The sequence below is a fragment of the Ranitomeya variabilis genome, chromosome 4, assembly GCF_051348905.1.
Source record: "Ranitomeya variabilis isolate aRanVar5 chromosome 4, aRanVar5.hap1, whole genome shotgun sequence".
NCBI classification, from domain to species: Eukaryota; Metazoa; Chordata; class Amphibia; order Anura; family Dendrobatidae; genus Ranitomeya; species Ranitomeya variabilis.
The window spans coordinates 566,715,108-566,736,213 of record NC_135235.1 but is presented as its reverse complement, the minus strand read 5'-3'; the positions used below and the strand labels follow the sequence as shown (position 1 = coordinate 566,736,213).

The window sequence follows — 21,106 nt, the reverse complement described above, 5'->3', positions numbered from 1 at the left end:
TAAGCTTTTTTTTCTAAAATGCCCCATACTGTAAAACATACTGTAGATCCTTGCATTGAGGGAGCCTGCCTCTGACTCATGTTTCCTACGGTTCAGTCCTAGTTTCCAGCTATAATACTTACCGACTGCCGATGTTTAGTCCATCAATAAATCGATTTTGTTACATTTTTACATGTTTCATATTTAACCATCACACTGTCATACCCAATATGCTGTCGAATGCATCGAGTATATCTACCCCAACAGTAAATTATTTTACTGCCCTTGCTCTCTATGCAAAGAAAAGAAAATGGGTTTTGCATTAGTACCGCTGTGCCATAGCTCCATCTGGGCCATTGCTCCTGTGCTTTTTATGTTCTCCTGTCTTGTTCCATTCAGTAAGAATGACCATGAAATAAGACCATAAAACAACCACGTTTTTTCAGCCATGCCTATCAATGTTTAGGTCTAAGGTTCACTGTAAGAGTATGGAAATTAGGCAGATATCCTGGTTCAGAGCCAGTATTACAAGTTTGCATGAACTGGCAGCACCTGCTGTGCTGTATCCTCAAAGCACAGACTGCTACCAAGAACTAAATGAGATACAGTGCTGGTTCACTGCCCGCCAGGATGGATGGCATTCTATACTGACAACATCAGAGGGAGAACAATGGTGAGAGAGAACTTGAACGTATGAGCTGTTCCAGAGATAGGCACTTGAATGCCCTGTTACTGACTGGTGCTTTAGATTGATGCAATATATTTTTATATATCCTTGTGCCTATTTATAGAAATGGGAAGTCAAATCTGTCCTGGAGAATATGTATGGAAATCTAGATTTCTTTGTTTTAATTAAGTGAGAGATGCCCTCAAGGAATTCCCTGTCTATGCTGTTAGAATGATTTGCACCCTCAGTACAGACAGTCCCAACATGTAATGTAACTGAGGATGGAAAATTTCCCTGTAATTAGAACATTGCCAATCCATTACAATATAAAATGTAAATGGCAAGCTCCACCAGATTTCCAGACACATAATGGGCCCGATTCATTATGACTGTCCTTTTATAAACCAGTGTTAATGATGGGGGTGCAGGAGTAAGATGTGCCTAATAGAGGCAAGTACTGGAATAATGTTTCTGGCATATGTTATTCCCCAACTTTTGATGAGTTTATCAAGCACTCCATCCAGCCCAGATGGTATTCTGGCAAAATTTGATGAATCAGGACCATTGTGTTTGTAGTTGCATATATTTCACTAACACTACTTAGTTTTAAAGCTATTAGAAAGCTCCACTGATTAGACACACTTCCTTACATATATGAAAACATTGTTCTGTACTCTGTACAATGCTTCTCAGTCATGAATTTTATTATTTGTGTTGTATAATAATTCCTGACATTCGATCTTCATCAATTACTATTGTATATGTCGTTTCTGCTTGCTTCAGTGGGAGCCTTCACAGTTTACTTCTACTGGGTGAAGAACTGTCCTTTACATGTAACTGTCACACAAGTCCCTGGCTCTTAAAGGGGTTTACCAGGGCTAAACAGCTGATGTCCAATCCGTAGGATAGTATAATTGAAAAGAACCTAGCACTCAACTTGTTGCTTAGAGTGAGTTTTATTGTAGTGGTACTCAATAAACGTTTCGGTCCTACATATGGACCTTCGTCAGTAACGTACTAGAAAATAGAGAAGGGACCACAGGGTCAAACGGCTCTAAGGAGCAGCGTCTGGTATGTGAGCCAAATAGGAGCGGTACTGTGGAGACCGTACAGGGAAGTGCTGTGGCAGACGCGGAGACCAGCGGTGGAATCCGCGTCTGCCACAGCACTTCCCTGTACGGTCTCCACAGTACCGCTCCTATTTGGCTCACATACCAGACGCTGCTCCTTAGAGCCGTTTGACCCTGTGGTCCCTTCTCTATTTTCTTGTACGTTACTGACGAAGGTCCATATGTAGGACCGAAACGTTTATTGAGTACCACTACAATAAAACTCACTCTAAGCAACAAGTTGAGTGCTAGGTTCTTTTCAATTATAGTTCAAAAAGGTGTGGGAACCTAACCTTAGCACCACCCTCTCCAGTAGTGCACACGGCATCTTTGTACAATCCGTAGGATAGGTCATTAGTATGAGATTGGTGGGTGTTTGTCACCCAGCACTCCATGGATGAGCAGATCTGCTCCTGTAGTCGCCAAATGCAAGCAATGTACAGGGCAGAACACAACAGCCCCATTCATTGTTTAGTGGCTGAATAGGAGATTATGTGCACCATCTATCAGCAGCAACTTAACAAGGTATGGAGCTGCTGTGGTTGGCCCTGTACATGGCTTATATCTGACTGCTGCTGGAGCAGATTTCAACTGATTGGGTGCCAGACCCCCACCGATCTCAATTGTTAGGTCCTGGACAAACCCTTTAGGCTATGTTCCCACTAGGCTTTTTTCAGCATATTTTTTTGCAGCAAAATCTTCACTCTTGGCAGAAAAGGAGCAGCGTCCAAAACACAGGTTTTGCTGTGTTTTTCAGGATCCTAAAGATCAGCTTTGATTCCGCCATAGAAGCATGAGCACGGGTCAGCAATGCAAGACATATGTTCACGAAAAAATACACATACAAATGTAACTGCTGGGGGAGGTGAATTGGTTTTGAATATTTTACCTTAGGCCCCTTTCACACATCAGTTTTTTGCCGTCAGTCGCAATCCTTTGAACTTTGAAAAAAACGTATCCGGCGACTGATGCCGCTGGATCTGTTTTTTTCTCATGGACTTGTATTAGCGACGGATTACAACGGATGGCCTCACGTTATATCCATCGTTCGCCAGATCCGTCGAAAATTGTTGATCCGGCGGCCGGAGACGGACAAAGTAACTTTTTTTGTCTCCGTAGAAAAAACGGACAGCGACGGATCCATCGCCGTCTGTCGTTTGCTAGAATGGAAACCTATGGTGCCGCATCCGTCAAATGGCTGAATCCGGCAACGGATTCCTTTTTTTAAACTGAGCATGCTCCGATTTTTGTAGGACCCAATTAGCCGGATCAGCTAGTCGGATCTGGCAAGAAAACGGATCCGTCGCATCAGTTTTTCACAATCTGAGACGGATCCGTCGATCCTTCGAGCCAGTGGATTGTGACTGACGGCAAAAAACTGATTTGTGAAAGGGGCCTAAGGCCGGCGTCACACACAACGTATAAAAATGCGGTCCGTTTTTTACTGTCGTAATACGCAGAAATTTTCCATGAACAGTGATCCGTATGTCATCCGTTGGCAAGGTGTGGCTGCGTATTTTGCGCATGTAATCCTCCGTATGTCATCCGTATAGCATTTTTTTCTCCCAACCTTGCAAAATGGACATTTAACGGTTTTGAGGCCTGAAAATAATTTAAATCATCATCAGCAACCCTATTTATTGCCTCTACAACAGGTGGCAGCCTCCAATCTGGCCATTTTGTTGCTGTGCTTGTGTTTGCGTATTGGTGGTATGTTGGCAACATGTCAGACAGACTTAGGTTCACCCCAGCCGAGCATGTTCTATACAACTGGGTTTTGTCACGCTGATTTGGCCAGCCATATCCAGTGATAGTGGATCCGAGGAGGAGGAGACGAATGTGGGTCCATCCGCTTTTGAGCCAACGCCTCACTAAAGGCCATTTCCACCATCTCTATGCATCTCTGCGGACACATCCCGACAAGTTTTATCAATATTGTCGCATGAGCCTTGCCACCTTTGATCTTTTGTTGGAGACAGCGCGCTCTGGGATCACCTTTCAGGACACCAGGATGTGCAAATGTATATCTGCTGAGGAGCGTCTTCTCCTTATGTTACGGTATGTATTCCTCCTCCTCATACTCTATGTTGATGATGTGTCTCTAAATGTCTTATCTACTTCTGCTTACCAGTTTCGGTTCTTTTATTCTTAATATATCACAAATCTCTACTCCTAGTAATAATAATATGTTATTTATGTTAAATTCACATAACCAGTGTATATTTTTTTAAGGTTGTGATAGCCTGGCTTGTTAGTTGCACACAGTACTTGTGCTCTATATGAATTGTTTAAAACCTAGAACAAGTTTTAATGTTTTTTTTTTCATAATTTTTTTTCTTTTAGCTTCCTTACATCTGGTCTATCCTATGCAGCATTCCATCATGAATTTTTGATTGGAAAGTCTGCAATCTCAGGCATAGTCCGGTCTACCTATTCATTAATCTGGTCACGACTTCATCAAGTGGTCATGCCTGAACCCAAGATGGAAGACTGGTTGGGTATTGCCTGGGGATTTGAGGAGCACTGCCAATTTCCCAATTGTATTGGAGCCCTTGATGGGAAGCACATCCGTGTGCGTAATGTGCGTAAGCCGCCGAACTCAGGGTCCCAATTCTATAATTATAAACAATATTTTTCTGTAGTGTTGTTGGCTCTGGTTGACAGTCACTACAGGTTTATAATTGTAACATTGGGGCCTGTGGAAGATCTGGAGACTCTAGAGTCTTCAATTCTTCCATTATGGGTCGGCGGCTCAGTTGGACCTACCACCACCACGTCAGCTTCCAGGCTCCAATCAAGATTCTGTCCCTTATGTCCTTGTTGCAGATGAGGCCTTTCAATTAACCAGGCATTTAATGAGGCCATATCCCCGTCGAAACCTGGACCACTGGCGTAGGATCTTTAACTTGCGCCTCTCACGCTCACGGCGACTGGTGAAGTGCACCTTTGGCCTTCTTTGTGCCAAATGGCGGGTCTTCCAGTCAGCTATTCAGCTGAGTGAAGCCAACATAAATGAGGTCATCAAAGCATGTGTGGTCCTACATAACTTCACCCGACTTCATGATTGCTCCTCATCTGATGGTGCTGAAGGTGTGTTGGGCAATGTGGGTAGGCCTAGACCACATGTGATCCCTCAGCGTCGTCCGCTCTCCGGACTGAAAGTACGTGATATTTTCACTAATTATTTTGTGACACCTCAGGGTGCTACTCCCTGGCAAGAGCATGCTGTATCTATATTGTAAGTTTAAAATGTTTGTGTATATAAATATAATTTTTTCCTTTAAGTTGTTGTGTGTGTTCAGTTACTTTATCTTATAGATTTTTTTTTTTCTATCTTGTAGTAATTAATGCAATAAGAGACAAAACTTGGCAGTTTGAACATTTTTATAAAGCCAAAATATAACTTTTGATAACGAAAACCATATTTCCATCATATGGCTTTTGTGCCCAGAGAAATTTGGGCATACCTTTTTGACAAAATTTGTAAAACAAAATAATTAAACATAAACATAAATTTGCTAAAGCAAAATCAGATACCAAAATAAATTACAAATCTTGGTACGTTGGTGGAGGTGATGGTGGGAGTCCAGCCTCTCTTTGTTGCTGGCTTTGGTGTCCAACTTGGCCTTCACCCTGTGGGGGTGCATAATCTGGGCCATGATGTACAATGTGGCCAGGATCAGATTGCTGAGCGGCGAAGTGTCCATAGGGATAATTTACATTATACTCCTGGGGATTCTGGAAGCCACGTGCCTCATACCCCCCCAATATGGCCATGTCGTCCAAAGCCAGTTTGGGACCAGCCTCCAACACTGGGTCTGTACAAGTGGCCATATTGGGCAGGTGGGTTATAGGCTGCCATTTGGGGATGTTGTGGCCAAGGTTGGTTTGGGGGGGAATGGATTGAGGTATAGGCACCCATGGAGAAGGTGCCTCAGATCCATATTGACCATGCACTTCTGGGTTGGGGCTAACTCGGAGCAGGTTATGGGGTGACAGCTGCCACCTCTCCAAGAACTCAAATACCTCATATGGGGTATTGGGGTGTGCATGCATCAATGAGGATCTGAATTGATCCTCTTACATGTATCCTCACCCTCATCCTGGGCATCCCTGGACAGGTAATTGAGCACCCCGTGTCAACATGCCTCCTTGTATTATCAGAGGCAGGGATCTCTCGCCTTCGTCGCCCACAGCTGACAGCAGGCTGTCAGGAAGCCCTCGACAAACAGTAGGGCTGCTGCTGCCTGGTTCCTCAAGGCTGCCATGTGCTGGTGCAGCTGGTAGTACAGGTCCTGGTACAGGTATTGTTGCAGGTCCTGATGCTGGTACAGGTGGAGCTTGGGGGATGCAGCTGTAAGGCTCAGAAGATGGGCCAGCCACCTCTCCACCTCCCCGACCGGATCTATAATGGCCTCAGGATCCAACCCTGTCTCCCTCTCAGTGAGGTTGGACTGAGTTCTGTTATGAAATTTAATGTAAAAAAAAAAAAAAGGTTGGCTATATGACCCTAAATAGCATATGTGTAATGTGGTGTGATGTATGTACTTACGGTCTGAGATCCATAATGGGAGCCAGAAATGCCAGCCGGTCGAAATAGATATACTTTCGCTTGGTCGGTGCTGCATCCCCACTCCTGGCCCGCTGCTGACATTCCCGCCTGTATTGGTCGCGGATGCTGCCCAGCATCTCATCACATTGGCCACAAAACATTAAAACCTACAAGAGAAAAAAGTAAGTAAAAACCCTGATGTAACGAAGTAAAAAAGCAAAAGTGCATTTAAATAACACAGAGTTTTTAGTAATACTGTTTTTTGATCAAGAAATAGCACAAAAGCCATCCCACCGCGTCAAGGTAACTCTGATAGGGACAGTCCTACACTGTCTAATACTAAAACCTTACCATGTGTCAGTGTTGACGTCAGTGTGAATAAGGGCAGACAAAAAGGACTTGGCCCAACCAGTGAAACACCAGACTGGGGAAGCCTTATATATAGTCTCTAGTTCAGAAACAGGGAGGCCACACCCCGGCTTGCACAGAATGCAACAATACAGAGAAAAAAACCACAAAAATTGCGCTTAACTTGAGTTGATACACATGCAAGCGTATGAACCAAAATTTGGAACAGTACTTACGCTGCTTTGTCTCTGATAACCAGGAGGAGTGGTCTACGTTCCTTCCTTTGGCTGAGTTTGCCATCAATAATCACCGCCAGGAGTCGTCTGGCGAGTCTCCGTTTTTTGTGTTTACGGGCTACATCCTCAATTTTGTACTTTGAGTCAGAGGGGCTCTTCCGGCATTCCGGAGGAAGACCAGTTAGGAACACAATTGTCATCAGTCTGGAGGAGAGATAAACAGCGCCTGTTGAGTGTGGGTGCTAGGTACAAACGTGTGGCTGACAGTAGGCGTGTGCCAGGTCCGGACCTGAGTGTGGATGACTGGGTGTGGTTATCCACAAAAAACATAAGACTCAAAATACCATCCCTTAAATTGGGTCCACGGTTTATTGGTCCATTTAGGGTCACCGCCGTCATTAACCCAGTAGCGTACCGAATGGAGCTTCCTACGTTGTATAAGATACACAACGTGTTCCACAGGTCTCTTTTAAAGAAGGCGGTGGGTTCTGTGGACGCGGCGCCTATGCCACCTCCAGTCTTGTGGGTGGTAATTTGGAATTTGAAGTCTCCAAGGTGGTTGACTCTCGTGTAGTGCGCCGCACTTTACAGTACTTGGTACACTGGCGTGGTTATGGGTCTGAGGAGAGGTCCTGGGTACCAGCCTCGGACATTCATGCGGATCGGCTGGTCAGGTTTTTTCACCGTCGCCATCCGGACAAGCCGGGTCCTATAAGCCGTGAGGGCCCTGGGGTCCCTCGTAGAAGGCGGGGTACTGTCATGTCGGACGCTGTTCAGGCCAGGTCGTTCAACAGACAGCGGTAATTCCGCTTTTGATCACTATGTGCTCATTGGCGTCGTCTAGATTTTATCTAGCTGGTCCGGGGTTAATTTACCTGATGCTCGGATTGGAAGCTGGGCCATGCCCATTGCCTTTAAATAGTTCTCCTGAACATTGGGCGTCGCCGATTATAGCTTCTGTCTTGTGCGTTGTTATCTCGGTCTGGAGTGGTGAGCTAGTAGTTGGAGTATCGTTGCTGGTGGTGTATTTCCCTTTGTCTTATTTACTCCTTCCTATATTTGTATTTATTTTGCCCTGCGCATTTATAGTGTATTCCTGAGTGACTGCGGCGTGGTGTGGTGTATATTTTCCGTTATCCTTGTCTGTTCTAACTGTGGGTATTGGTGTATGATCTTTTCACTGGGTGGTGCGCGGTGGTTTCAGCCTAGGGTTGAAACAGGAGACAGGGCGAGGGTTGAGGCCTAGACATGCACACCATCAGTGTAAACTCTAGGTAGAGGGTCAGTCAGGATTTCCCTAGTCTGAGGGAAATTGCAGGGGCCCTTGTTATTAGCTCTTGCCCGCCTAGTCTCCCCGTGACAACTACATTTCTAATTGGAGGTTTTTGCTAATATTATCATTATTACACCTGATACATATTGGGATAGGATCTTGCAGATGAAAATACCCCTTTAAATCTCCTGAAAACTAGATCAGATGTTGAAATTCCCAAAGCCTGATTATTCTCTCCCCAACATCATCTGTTATGGGAGAGTCTGGAGGCCTCCATTCTCATCCGATGGTAAGTAAGTCCCATTTAAATAGGCAGGTTGATCTAGTGTGTATGTGAGCCTTTACTCCCCTCTTATTGAAAACACATGCACGTTCATCCAACATCTCTCTTAGGCCTCTTTCAGACGACAGTGTGTCCGGTACGTGAGGTGACAGTTTTCACATACCGGAGACACTTACACACACAGATCCATTTAAGTGTGTCTGTGGGCAAAATACACTGATATGACAGTTTTTTAACATCAGCATGGGCCGCAAAATCCCGCACACGTGCACATGGATGACATCCCTGTGTCATCCGTGTGACATGTAGCAGTGCCTGGGAAGCTGCGGTACTGTTAGAGCTGTTCCCTGGTGCCAGGTGCTGAAGACCGCTCTCATCATTCTCCACCTGCTCTTCCTGTTATCAGCTGAATACAACTCTCAACATTGTCCCCTGCTAGTTCTGATTGCAGCACGAGCAGGGGAGAATGATGAGTACTGTCTTCACCGCTGTCTTAACCGCTTGTTGCCTGCAAACAGCGTGAACAATAGCGCTGCTTCCCAGGCGCCTGTAGGTACACGGTTGCCTGAAGTATTACACACACAGACTCTGATATCTCTGATACTGTTTTTGTCCGGTGCCGGAAATATCAGGACGTGTGAAAGAGGCCTTAGTTTAAGTTCACATGTCTAGTAATCCTCCGTTAGAATGGATCCAGCAGCAATTCGTTGATAAAAAAAAAGTTGTGCAGACACAATGTTTTTGTCCGTCTGAAAACAGCTGATTTCAGCTGGATTGGGTTTTTAAACATTGAAGTCTATGGAAAAGCAACTGTTAATCATCCATCCATTTTCTCCCATTTGAAACTGATCCATTTTTGTTTACTAGCTGTGGAAAACAAAAATTTAACATATACTACTGGACAAGTGAGCTTTCAAGTAATTATCTATTTGAAACTGATCCGCAGACTTCAATGTTTAAAAACGGAACCAGTTGAAATCATTTTTTTTTCAGGCGGACAAAAAAGTTGTCAACTTTTTTGTCAGCAGATTGCTGCTGGATCTGTTCTTACTGATTCTTGGACATGTGAACATAGTCTTAAGTTATGGAGGATTATCATTGTCTTACTAGAGCCGTGCACCTATGTGATGATAACTGACCAAAACCTGGTTTTAGTTACTGGAAATGGATTAACATTTTTTTTATTAAAAAAACAAATAGATGATTGAATATGATTTCTATTTTTTTACAGAATCGCTCTAGAAAAATTGATTATTTTACAAAGCAATCTCTGAAGTCAGCACAGAAGCATTTAACCTCTGTAGATGTTCAGGTCCGAGAATGCAGGTTGGTAGCAAATACTTTTCTTTCTATCGCAGCTCCCCAGTAGTTTATCATGACTACATATTTTCTCTCTGATTAAGAATAATGCAGATGGAAAAATTCCACCAGACAGTGCTGGAAGAGATTGTGAGCTTTGAACAGGATTCCCAGGCCTTAAAGCAAATGGAAAAAGAATTTGCGGTAAGTATAGTTGAACCACACTTCTCCATCCATGAATGTTAAGAGTATTACTTTCCTCTTTAAGCTTACAATAGGTAATCTAAGATTACAGATAAACATGTTCACATCTCAATTCCGTCAAGCACAAAAACAATTCCATCTCTTTGTCACTTTCATTGCCCTCATCCACCTTTGTCAGGGTTTTTCTGTGGAGAGATAATGTGAGACCTACGATTTTTATCAGCAGCTCCTTGTCCTTCATTTGTGCTTTCAGAATTTTTGGAGCCGCCAGACACAAGTTTTAAACCTCTATCACAAGAATGAGTTGAAAAGGTAAGCTACTGCCCAACCCTGTGGTGTCAGTCTGTCCTAGCAATTATTGTTAACATTCCAATATGAAGTCATTGTCTCATTTAATGATTAATCACATAGGGTTCACTGTCTGAAAGCTTCATTTGAAACAAATGTTTCTCCCAGCACAGACAATGAGGAAAAGATTTTTCATTCCGAAGTAAGTAAAATAATGTTTAAAAAAGCTATTGCCTTATTTGTAATGCCCCATTCTGGAAGACTTGCGATATTGGTGCTGCGTAGTACCACATTCTCCCTGCAGTGGGCGTTTTTAGGCTTTGATCGTCTGCAGCTTCTTCAAGCTGCTTTAGATGTTTGCCAACAGCTGGACCACCTAACTGCATTTCCAGTTTTTATTTGTAATGGGTTGTTGATAATTAGACAAAGTTCGGGGTTCCTACTGGTACAGAACATGGACATTTTTCTGTATGTCCAGTTTCCTGTTTGGGCTCGTCAGCCAAATACAGCTAGTTGAAAGGCTGCAGCGCAGCCAATCAACAGGCTTTTAGACTGTGGGCACAGGGAATCATCACAGCTATTCCAAGTATTGGCATTGCTGTGATTGGCCAGCGCAGCACGTGACCCAGCCTGTATAATGGCCGGATTACAAGTGCCGCCGCCATTATGCTCTCATTCGAGTACAGGTAGGATGCATCTCGAGTGAGGGACAGATTCTGACTGCGCACTTTGCAAACACAACGCTATGTGCTCTGCAACCCCTATATAGGCTATTTCTGTGGTAAAAGCCGCTATGTACTCTGCAAACCCGCGTGTGGGAGTACTGAGCCGAATGCTGCTGTGGGTACTCAGCACCCTCGCCTTGTGGGAGTGCTGTGCCTTTAAACTGCTGTGTGTACTCTTCAAACTTGTCTGTGAGAGTACTGTGCTTTACTGTGCTAAAAGCCACTGTTTGCACTCTGCACCCTATGCCTGTGGGAATACAGTTTTTTAAGCTGCTGTGTGTACTCTGCACCCCGCCTGTGGGAGTACTGTGCATTTAAACTGCTGTGTGTGCTCTGCCCCCTTCGCCTGTGGGAGTACTATCCTTTAATCTGCTGTGTGTACTCTGCACCCCGCCTGTGGGAGTACTGTGCCTTTAAACTGCTATGTGTGTTCTGCCCCCTCCGACTGTGATATTACTGAGCTTTAAGCGGGTATTCATTCTCTGCACCCTCCAGTTGTGGGAGTGCTGTTCTTTAAGCCGCTGTGTGTACTCTGCAAACCCATCTGTTGCAGAGCTGTGCTAAAAGCTGCTGTGTGTATTCTGCCACCTCCTCCTGTGGTAGTACCTGGATTTAAGTATCAAGCTGTTTCTTGCCTGTGCATTTGCTTGGGAGCAACAAAGAAATAGAGAATGACAGAGAAGGACACGGCGTAGGCATTTTTGGAGACACCCCATTATTGAACTCCTGGAGAGCCGTGGAGCCTATCACACGCTATATGGCGAGCTTAATTCCAACCCTGACAAATTCCCGGAATATACCAGGATGTCTCAAGACTCTTTTCGGGATTTGCTTGGTCGTGTCCAAGGAGCCATCCGGAGACAGGACACCCAGCTCCGTAGAGCGATTCCTGCAGAGGAACGTCTCCTGGTTACATTAAGGTATGTAATAATTCTAAACAAATGCCAGTCATAATTATTGTTGGTCTGCCATGTATTATTTTTATTTTCCTTTATGTATTTAGCAGAACACCACCATAAATGGAATTGATTGTAATTTTATTTTTTTATTTTATTTCAGATTTCTGGCAACCGGAGAGAGCTTATCATCACTCCAGTTTCAGTACCGGTTTGGAATTTCCACCCTGTCTGGAATATTTGCTGACACCTGCCGGGCTTTGTGGAACATTCTCAATGATGAATTTATACCCCTACCCATGGAGGACATGTGGATGGAAATAATTGCAGAAAAATTCTGGAGTGTGTGTGATTTCCCCAACTGCTTGGGTGCGGTGGATGGAAAGCACATACAGTCATGGCCAAAATTATTCACACCCCTGCAATTCTGTCAGATAATACTCAGTTTCTTCCTGAAAATGATTGCAAACACAAATTCTCTGGTATTATTATCTTCATTTAATTTGTCTTAAATGAAAAAAAACACAAAAATAATTGTTCTAAAGCCAAATTGGATATAATTCCACACCAAGCATAAAAAAGGGGGTGGACAAAAGTATTGGCACTGTTCGAAAAATCATGTGATGCTTCTCTAATTTGTGTAATTAACAGCACCTGTAACTTACCTGTGGCACCTAACAGGTGTTCGCAATAACTAAATCACACTTGCAGCCAGTTGACATGGATTAAAGTTGACTCAACCTCTGTCCTGTGTCCTTGTGTGTACCACATTGAGCATGGAAAAAAGAAAGAAGACCAAAGAACTGTCTGAAGACTTGAGAAACCAAATTGTGAGGAAGCATGAGCAATCTCAAGGCTACAAGTCCATCTCCAAAGACCTGAATGTTCCTGTGTCTACCGTGCGCAGTGTCATCAAGAAGTTTAAAGCCCATGGCACTGTGGCTAACCTCCCTAGATGTGGACGGAAAAGAAAAATATGACAAGAGATTTCAACGCAAGATTGTGCGGATGTTGGATAAAGAACCTCAACTAACATCCAGACAAGTTCAAGCTGCCCTGCAGTCCGAGGGTACAACAGTGTCAACCCTTACTATCCGTCGGCGTCTGAATGAAAAGGGACTGTATGGTAGGAAACCCAGGAAGACCCCACTTCTTACCCCGAGACATAAAAAAGCCAGGCTGCAGTTTGCCAAAACTTACCTGAAAATTCCTAAAACGTTTTGGAAGAATGTTCTCTGGTCAGATGAGACAAAAGTAGAGATTTTTGGGCAAAGGCATCAACATAGAGTTTACAGAAGAAAAAAAGAGGCATTCAAAGAAAAGAACACGGTCCCTACAGTCAAACATGGCGGAGGTTCCCTGATGTTTTGGGGTTGCTTTGCTGCTTCTGGCACTGGACTGCTTGACCGTGTGCATGGCATTATGAAGTCTGAAGACTACCAACAAATTTTCCAACATAATGTAGGGCCGAGTGTGAGAGAGCTGGGTCTCCCTCAGAGGTCATGGGTCTTCCAGCAGGACAATGACCCAAAACACACTTCAAAAAGCACTAGAAAATGGTTTGAGAGAAAGCACTGGAGACTTCTAAGGTGGCCAGCAATGAGTCCAGACCTGAATCCCATAGAACACCTGTGGAGAGATCTAAAAATGGCAGTTTGGAGAAGGCACCCTTCAAATATCAGGGACCTGGAGAAGTTTGCCAAAGAAGAATGGTCTAAAATTCCAACAGAGCATTGTAAGAAACTCATTGATGGTTTCCGGAAGCGGTTGGTTGCAGTTATTTTGGCTAAAGGTTGTGCAACCAAGTATTAGGCTGAGGGTGCCAATACTTTTGTCTGGCCCATTTTTGGAGTTTTGTGTGAAATGATCAATGTTTTGCTTTTTGCTTCATTCTCTTTTGTGTTTTTTCATTTAAGACAAATTAAATAAAGATAATAATACCAAAGAATTTGTGTTTGCAATCATTTTCAGGAAGAAACTGAGTATTATCTGACAAAATTGCAGGGGTGTGAATACTTTTGGCCATTTCTATACGCATTATCAAACCCGCCAGAACTGGATCGGAGTACTTCAACTACAAAAAATATTTTTCTGTTGTGCTCATGGCAATAGCAGATGCGGACTGTCGCTTCATCGCCGTGGACATTGGAGCTTTTGGCCATGGCAATGACTCACAGACTTTCAAAAACTCTGATATGGGCCGATGTGTGTATGGCAAAAATGTTAATTTTCCCCTGCCACGACCTCTCCCCAACACTCAAGGCCCACCGATGGCATTTGTTATGGTTGGGGATGAGGCCTTTCAGATGTGTGAAAACCTACTGAAGCCATTCCAGTCGGGACTTGAACCACACTTAAAAGATTTCTAACTACAGACTGACCAGGGCCCAAGAACAGTAGAGTGTACCTTTGGGATTCTTGTCTCAAAATGGCTCATTCTTGGGACAGCCATTAATCTAAAAATGGAGGCAGTCGATGAGGTAGTCAAAGCGCGTGTGGTTCTCCACAATTACATAATGGCTAAGGAGCGACCCAACATTGAACTGGATGAACCAGTTGCAAACCCATTGCCAGATTATCAGCATCACCCGCTGCTGTTGAAGTTGGCCACATGCGGGACCAATTTGCTACCTTTTTTGATTCTGATATTGGATGTGTGGCATGGCAAGACAATATTGTGTAAAATGTCCTGTTGGGTTTGGGTCTATACCAGTTATGTTTTAAATGTTACTAATATTTTTTGTTAATAAACTAAGTGTTTTGATATCTTGACCGAGTCTCCTATGTATTTCCTCTAAAAACCACTTAGGTTGCTAGTGATAAGGTAGTTGACGTCATTACGTCCTGATTCTGTTCTGCAGCATCTATTGGACGCAGACTGAAGAGACGATGGAGGTTTAATACAAAGCAGATCTATACTCATCAAGTCATGTGTCAGAAATAGTGAATTCATGAGGCTGTTATTTGTGCATCATGAATTCATTATTTCTGACACCTGTCCAGGTGAGTATAGATATGCCTTGTATGACCTCCATCGTCTCTTCAGTTTGTGTGAAATAGATTACGTACACTGAAGAAAAAATGGAGGTTATACAAGGCAGTTCTCTACTCACCAGGTCAGGTGTCATAAATAATTAGTTTTTTGAAACATGACCTGTTGCGTATAGTTCTTCTTTGTATTACCGCCATTTTCTCTTCAGTCTGCGACACAGATTAATCAGACTGAAGAGATATGGAGAAAATACAAGTAATTTTTTTTTTGCCCCCTCATAGCTCTATACCAAACACACAACGGTGCAGTGTTCTACTTAATAACTACTGGAGCTATGAGTTGGCAAAAAAATAAAGTGTGTGGCGCAGTGTTTTATTCGGTGCACGGTGTGTTGCCGGCGGCGAAATACCCAATTAACCAAACATTGGGGGGCAAAAAACATTATTATTTATTTTTTAACAAAAAAAATGTTTTACTGCGCCTGCTTGGGTTAGAGTGACGGAACTGGGGTGTGTGTAGCTGTGAGGCCTGGCTAAGTGTGGACGACACAGGGGTGCCAGGAGAAGGGGCAATTAAAGTAGTGGGGTCTGAGAGTTCGGGTATGGGGCTTGACACATGAGAGGCCTGAGACACACTGGAAGGGTGAGACAAACCTGACATTACAGGCACATTGGGAGGTGAGGGGGGAGGAATACAGATAGTACTCTGTTTTTTAATTTTTTTTTCCCTTTTTGGGATCTACGTTGTCTTGGGAGCCTTGATGGGCTCATTTGTTGCGGCCTGGTCATGGTGGGCGATCTGTCAGGGTCCGGCTGCTGCATTGTGCTTATAGAGCGGGCAACCATGCCAGAGTCCATTGTGCTCGTAGAGTGGAAGGCCATGCCATAGTCCATTGTGCTCGTAGAGCGAAAGGCCATGCCAGAGTCCATTGTGCTCGTAGAGCGGAAGGCCATGCCAGGGTCCTGCTGCATCGAGGTGGTGGTGGAGCGGAAGGCCATGCCAGGGTCCTGCTGCTGCATGGTGGTGGGAAAGGCCATGCCAGGGTCCTGCTGCTGCATAGTAATGGCAGAGGATCAGGTCCAAGCAGGAGCAGCAGTAGTCATGGTGGTGGCGGTGGGCTGTCCAACAGCATTCGGCATGGTGCTGGTGCTGTAGTGGTGTCCAGCAGTGCTTGGAATGGATGTGGCTGTGCAGTGGTATGCAGCAGAGCTCGGCATTGAGGTCAAGCGTGACATTGTTGGCACAGGTGGATATGCCACCACTGTCTGCTGAAAATACCGACTCTGCTGCATAGCCTGCACGTAAGCAGCATTGCAGGCCTGCATGACACTAAGCTGGAGATCAGGAGTAAGGTGTTCCGACATGCCCTTCTCTATTTGATTGAAAAAATTATGTGCTGGCCTCTGGAGGTCGGCTTTCACTTGGTCAAGGCTTTTGGTTACCTCCTGGATAAGTGTATTCATATGGTTTATGGCACTATCCAGTTGGTCACCCATCGCCTTGAGTCCATCATGAAAGACCGAGCTCAAGTGCAAAAACTCAGGCATGAGTGACCTGTCCGAGGCCCTCTGCCGGGAAGAGCCCCCAAAAAAGAGGCAGAGGACTGGGACAGGGAAACACCTGATGGACCAGCCTCCTGGTCTGCAGTGTGTGTGGCAGGCCCACTTGCTGCAGCGCTGCTGGATGGCTGGGACGGATCCGTGGCTGTTTGATGAAGGACCGCTCCAGAACTAGGGTCGAGTACTGCTCCATGTGCTGTGAACAAAGAAGAAAAAAAAAATACCAAACATTTACAGTAGTAAAGCGCCAACTCCTGTGGAATAGAAAAATACAGATTAGGCAATACAACACAACCCAATACACCACAAAAAATACTTACGTTCTCTGGGCAAGGACCGGTCTCAAAAATGCAATGATTAGGTGATATTTGTTTTTGCGGATCCTTGCTCCAGAACCACTAGAAACCCAGCTCTCTTGACGAAGGTCCTTGTTGAAGCGATCCTTCACCGAATGCCAATGTGTTTTGACTTTGAGCACTGTTGAAAAACAAAAAAGAATGGTTAGACAATGGACTTTTGTCTGGGATCACACAACTGTGTGTGATGAGAGAAACTCCTGAGAGTGTGATCCCGGCCAAGGTCACTGCTGCAGCACACCGCATTGCAATATTTACAAAATGCATTTTGGACATGAGTCGGGGCGTTGTCCCAGCCATCCCACATCGCTTTGGCCACCTCGTTCCATAGCCGCCGGATCGTCACGTTGTCCAAGTGCTGCAGAACCCGGGTGTCCCACAACGGGACTCGCTCATGGACAAGGGAGATTAGGAGGTCATTTTCAATGAAGTCCTCATACCGTTCTGGAACCTAAAAAATAAATACGAAATAAATAAAGACATTAATGTTGGAGACATTAACATAAGGAAAAGAACGAAAACAGAGACAGAAAACTGGCATGAATATTGAAAGTCAAGAAAAAAATGGAGTCAAGAAGAAAAAGGTAAAGAAAGAGGAAAGTAAAGAAATGAACATTCAAGAATAGTAAAGTGAGGATACAATAAACAGTCAGCCACGTATACGTACACGCTTCCTCCTTGCCACCCGACCGTGTCCCCGCTGTTCCTGCTCATCCTTTGCCGCAGTGGAAGAAGTGCTCTAAAAAAAGGAAAAAAAAAATTGTCATGTGTAGATGTGACAGTGAATACTTACCAATCTGGAGAGGTGAGTACTCACTTCACTGACATTTTCCCCTTGTGCAGGCCCAGGCCGTTGCTCCTCCTCAGAAGAAGATGACATTCTGATGCATGCAGAAAGAAAAAAATGGCAGAAATTAGGACATATAGAGACAGAAAATTGAAAATAAAGACATTGGCTTTGCTATACTCACATTGTTCAGAGTCTTGTTTCCTCCAAGGTGCTTTCCTGCTTCTGGTTTGCTTATCAGTCTGCTGTGTAGTGACCTGCCAATGTCCACTCACTCCCTTTATCAGTTTGTATGTGGGGGGTGGCTAATCAGTGTCTAGACATGTTTTCCTGTGGTGCAACGCATGCATTCACAAACGCAAGCAAACGCATGTGCTTGCGAATGCATGCGTTCACATAGAGCGTAATGCGTTTTTTTTTTTTTGCTGCATTCCTTCTGCTAACAACCGCATACATTTCTAGGTGGCAAATTGACGCCTCCAGAATTACTACATGTAGCGTTTACCGCGCCAAACCGCAGACGACGAAACGACGCATTCGTTGTCAAACGCAGAAAAACGCAACCAATCGCAGATACCTGCGTCCCTAATGTTAAAGATAGGAATACACGACGCATGCGGAAAATTGCGGCACACACGCTGCGGACACAACCGCAAATGTGAAACCAGCCTTAGCCATTCTTGTGTGTTTTTAGCTGTGTGTTTTGGGTCATTATCCTGTTGCAAGACCCATGACCTGCGACTGAAAGCAAGCTTTCTGACACTGGGCAGCACATTTCTCTCTAGAATCTCTTGATAGTCTTGAGATTACATTGTACCCTGCACTGATTCTAGACACCCTGTGGCAGTTGCAGCAAAGCATCCCCAGAACATAACAGCCTCCTCCATGTTTCACAGTAGGGACAGTATTCTTTTCTTGATATGCTTCATTTTTCTGTCTGTGAACATAGAGCTGATGTGCCTTGCCAAAAAGTTCCATTTTGTCTCATCTGTTCACAGGGCATTCTCCCAGAAGCTTTGTGGCTTGTCAACATGTAGTTTGGCAAATTCCAGTCTGTTTTTTCTATGATTTTTTTTTTTCAACAATGTTGTCCTCCTTAGTCATCTTTCATGAAGTCCACTTTGGCTCATACAACGACGGATGGTGCGATCTGATGTCAACTGATGTTCCTTGAGCTTGAATTTCACCTTTAATCTGTTTAGATTATTAGTTTTTCTGGCCTCTTTTGTTACCATACGTATTATCCGTCTCTTTGATTTGTCATCAATTTTCCTCCTGCGGCCACGTCCAGGGAGGTTGACTACAGTCCCATGGATCTTAAATTTCTGAATAATATGTGCAACTGTAGTCACAGGAACATCAAGCTGCTTGGAGATGGTCTTATAACTTTTATCTTTAACATATTTGTCTATACTTTTCTTTCTAATCTCCTGAGACATCTCTTTCCTTCGCTTCCTCTGGTCCATGTTGAGTATGATACACACCATGTCACCAAACAGCACAGTGAGTATCTGTAGCCCTAAATACAGGCCCACTCACTGATTCCAAGATTGTAGACACCTGTGATGCTACTTAGTGGACACACCTTGATTTAACATGTTTCTTTTGTCACTTTATTTTCAGGGGTACTATCATATCTGTCCAGGCCTATTTCATGAGTTTTATTTTTATTTTATTTTTTTAATTCTGTGGAAGCATGGTTGAAAAGCAATGTCTGACTTTCATTTGTTCATCTTCATAGATCTTTTATTTATTATTACTTTTATCAGATTCAAGTTATTTCTGCGACCATTGTGGGTTTTTCTGTCATTAAACGACGGGTACCAACAATTTTGACTACGGGTGTATACCATTTATAATAGGACAAGTGTCCAGATACAAAAGATCATTCTGAACCTGTATACTAGGGTGTAAACTGAAATTGTATATACATTTGGACTAATAGTTATATGATGTAAAACCAGCGTATCAACAGGGAGTGGGTTGCCATATACTGAAAAATGCAAATGGACTCACGTGAGTTGCTGAGTCTTTAACCCCTTTCCGACCTGTGACGCAGCATATGCGTCATGAAAACCTGTGCCAATCCAACCTGTGACTCAACATATGCGTCATGGTCGGGTGAAAGGGTTAATTGAAATTTCACCTGCCCTGTAGGTACAAGAGGAGTTGTACTTGAGCCCAGGGGTGGCTACGATCGCTCTGATTGGCTGTTGAAAGTGAAACAGTCAATCAGAGCAATCGTAATATTTCGCCAATGAAAATTGGTGAAATATTACAATCCAGCCATGGCCGATGCTGCAATATCATCGGCCACGGCTGGAGACCTCTATCTGGCCCCGACTGACAGTCTTTCCTCCCCTCCGTCCTGTCCTCCGCTCCCCTCCGTCTTCCCCCCCGCAGTCCGATCTCACCCCCCGTACGTATCGAGTCCCGGTGTCCGTCCATCTTCTCCATGGGCGCCGCCATCTTCCGGCTGGCAGATTCATTCCAGGTACATTTTGATCACTGTGATAGGTTCTATCACAGTGATCAAAATAAAAAAAATTGTAAATAACCCTCCCGCCTTTATCACCCCCATAGGTAGGGAAAATAATGAAATAAAGAAAATATATTTTTATTTTTTCACTAGGGTTAGGGTTAAAATTAATGTTAGGGTTGCAATTAGGGTTAGGATTGCAATTAGGGTTAGAGTTAGAATTAGGCTATGTGCACACGGTGCGGATTTGGCTGCTGCGGATTCGTAGCAGTTTTCCATCACGTTTACCAGTACCATGTACTCCTATGGAAAACCAAACCCGCTGTGCCCATGGTGTGGAAAATACCGCGTGGAAACGCTGCGTTGTATTTTCCGCAGCATGTCAATTCTTTGTGTGGATTCCGCAGCGTTTTACACCTGTTCCTCAATAGGAATCCGCAGGTGAAATCCGCACAAAAAACACTGGAAGTCCGCAGTAAATCCGAAGGTAAAACGCAGTGCGTTTTAGCTGCGGATTTTTCAAAAACGGTGCGGAAAAATCAGCATAGGCATCTGCAATGTGGGCACATAGCCTTATTGTTAGGGTTGGAATTACAGTTATCGTTGGAATTAGGGTTAGGGTTGGTATTAGGGTTAAGATTAGGTTTAGGGGTGTGTTGGGGTTAGGGTTATGGTTAGGGTTGGGATTAGGGTTAGTGGTGTGTTGGAGTTAGGATTGTGGTTAGGGGTGTGTTGGGGTTAGGGTTGTGGTTAGGGTTAGAGTTGGGATTAGGGTTAGGGGTGTGTTGGGGTTAGTGTTCGAGTTAGAATTGAGGAGTTTCCACTTTTTAGGGACATCAGGGGGTCTCCAAACGTGACATGGCACCACCATTGATTCTAGCCAATCTTGCGTTCAAAAAGTCAAATGGTGTTCCCTACCTTCCAAGCCCCGACGTGCGCCCAAACAGTGGTTTACCCAAATATATGGGGCATAAGCGTACTCAGGAAAAATTGCACAACAACTTTGGGGGTCTTAGCTCTCCTGTTACCCTTGGGAAAAAAAATGGGGGCTAAAAAATTATTTTTGATGGAAAA

General features: G+C 44.2%; 1 protein-coding gene across 3 annotated transcripts in view; it reads left to right on the top strand.

Annotated features, from left to right (window-relative positions):
• Positions 1 to 21,106, top strand: part of SYCP2 (synaptonemal complex protein 2) — a 551,324-nt gene that overhangs the window by 507,029 nt on the left and 23,189 nt on the right. For all 3 annotated transcript variants that reach the window (XM_077252835.1, XM_077252834.1, XM_077252836.1), the window contains 4 exons: positions 9,679 to 9,773; positions 9,851 to 9,950; positions 10,204 to 10,262; positions 10,362 to 10,440. In XM_077252835.1, the coding sequence (XP_077108950.1) occupies positions 9,679 to 9,773; positions 9,851 to 9,950; positions 10,204 to 10,262; positions 10,362 to 10,440 (333 nt within the window). The remainder of the gene's footprint in view (positions 1 to 9,678; positions 9,774 to 9,850; positions 9,951 to 10,203; positions 10,263 to 10,361; positions 10,441 to 21,106) is intronic.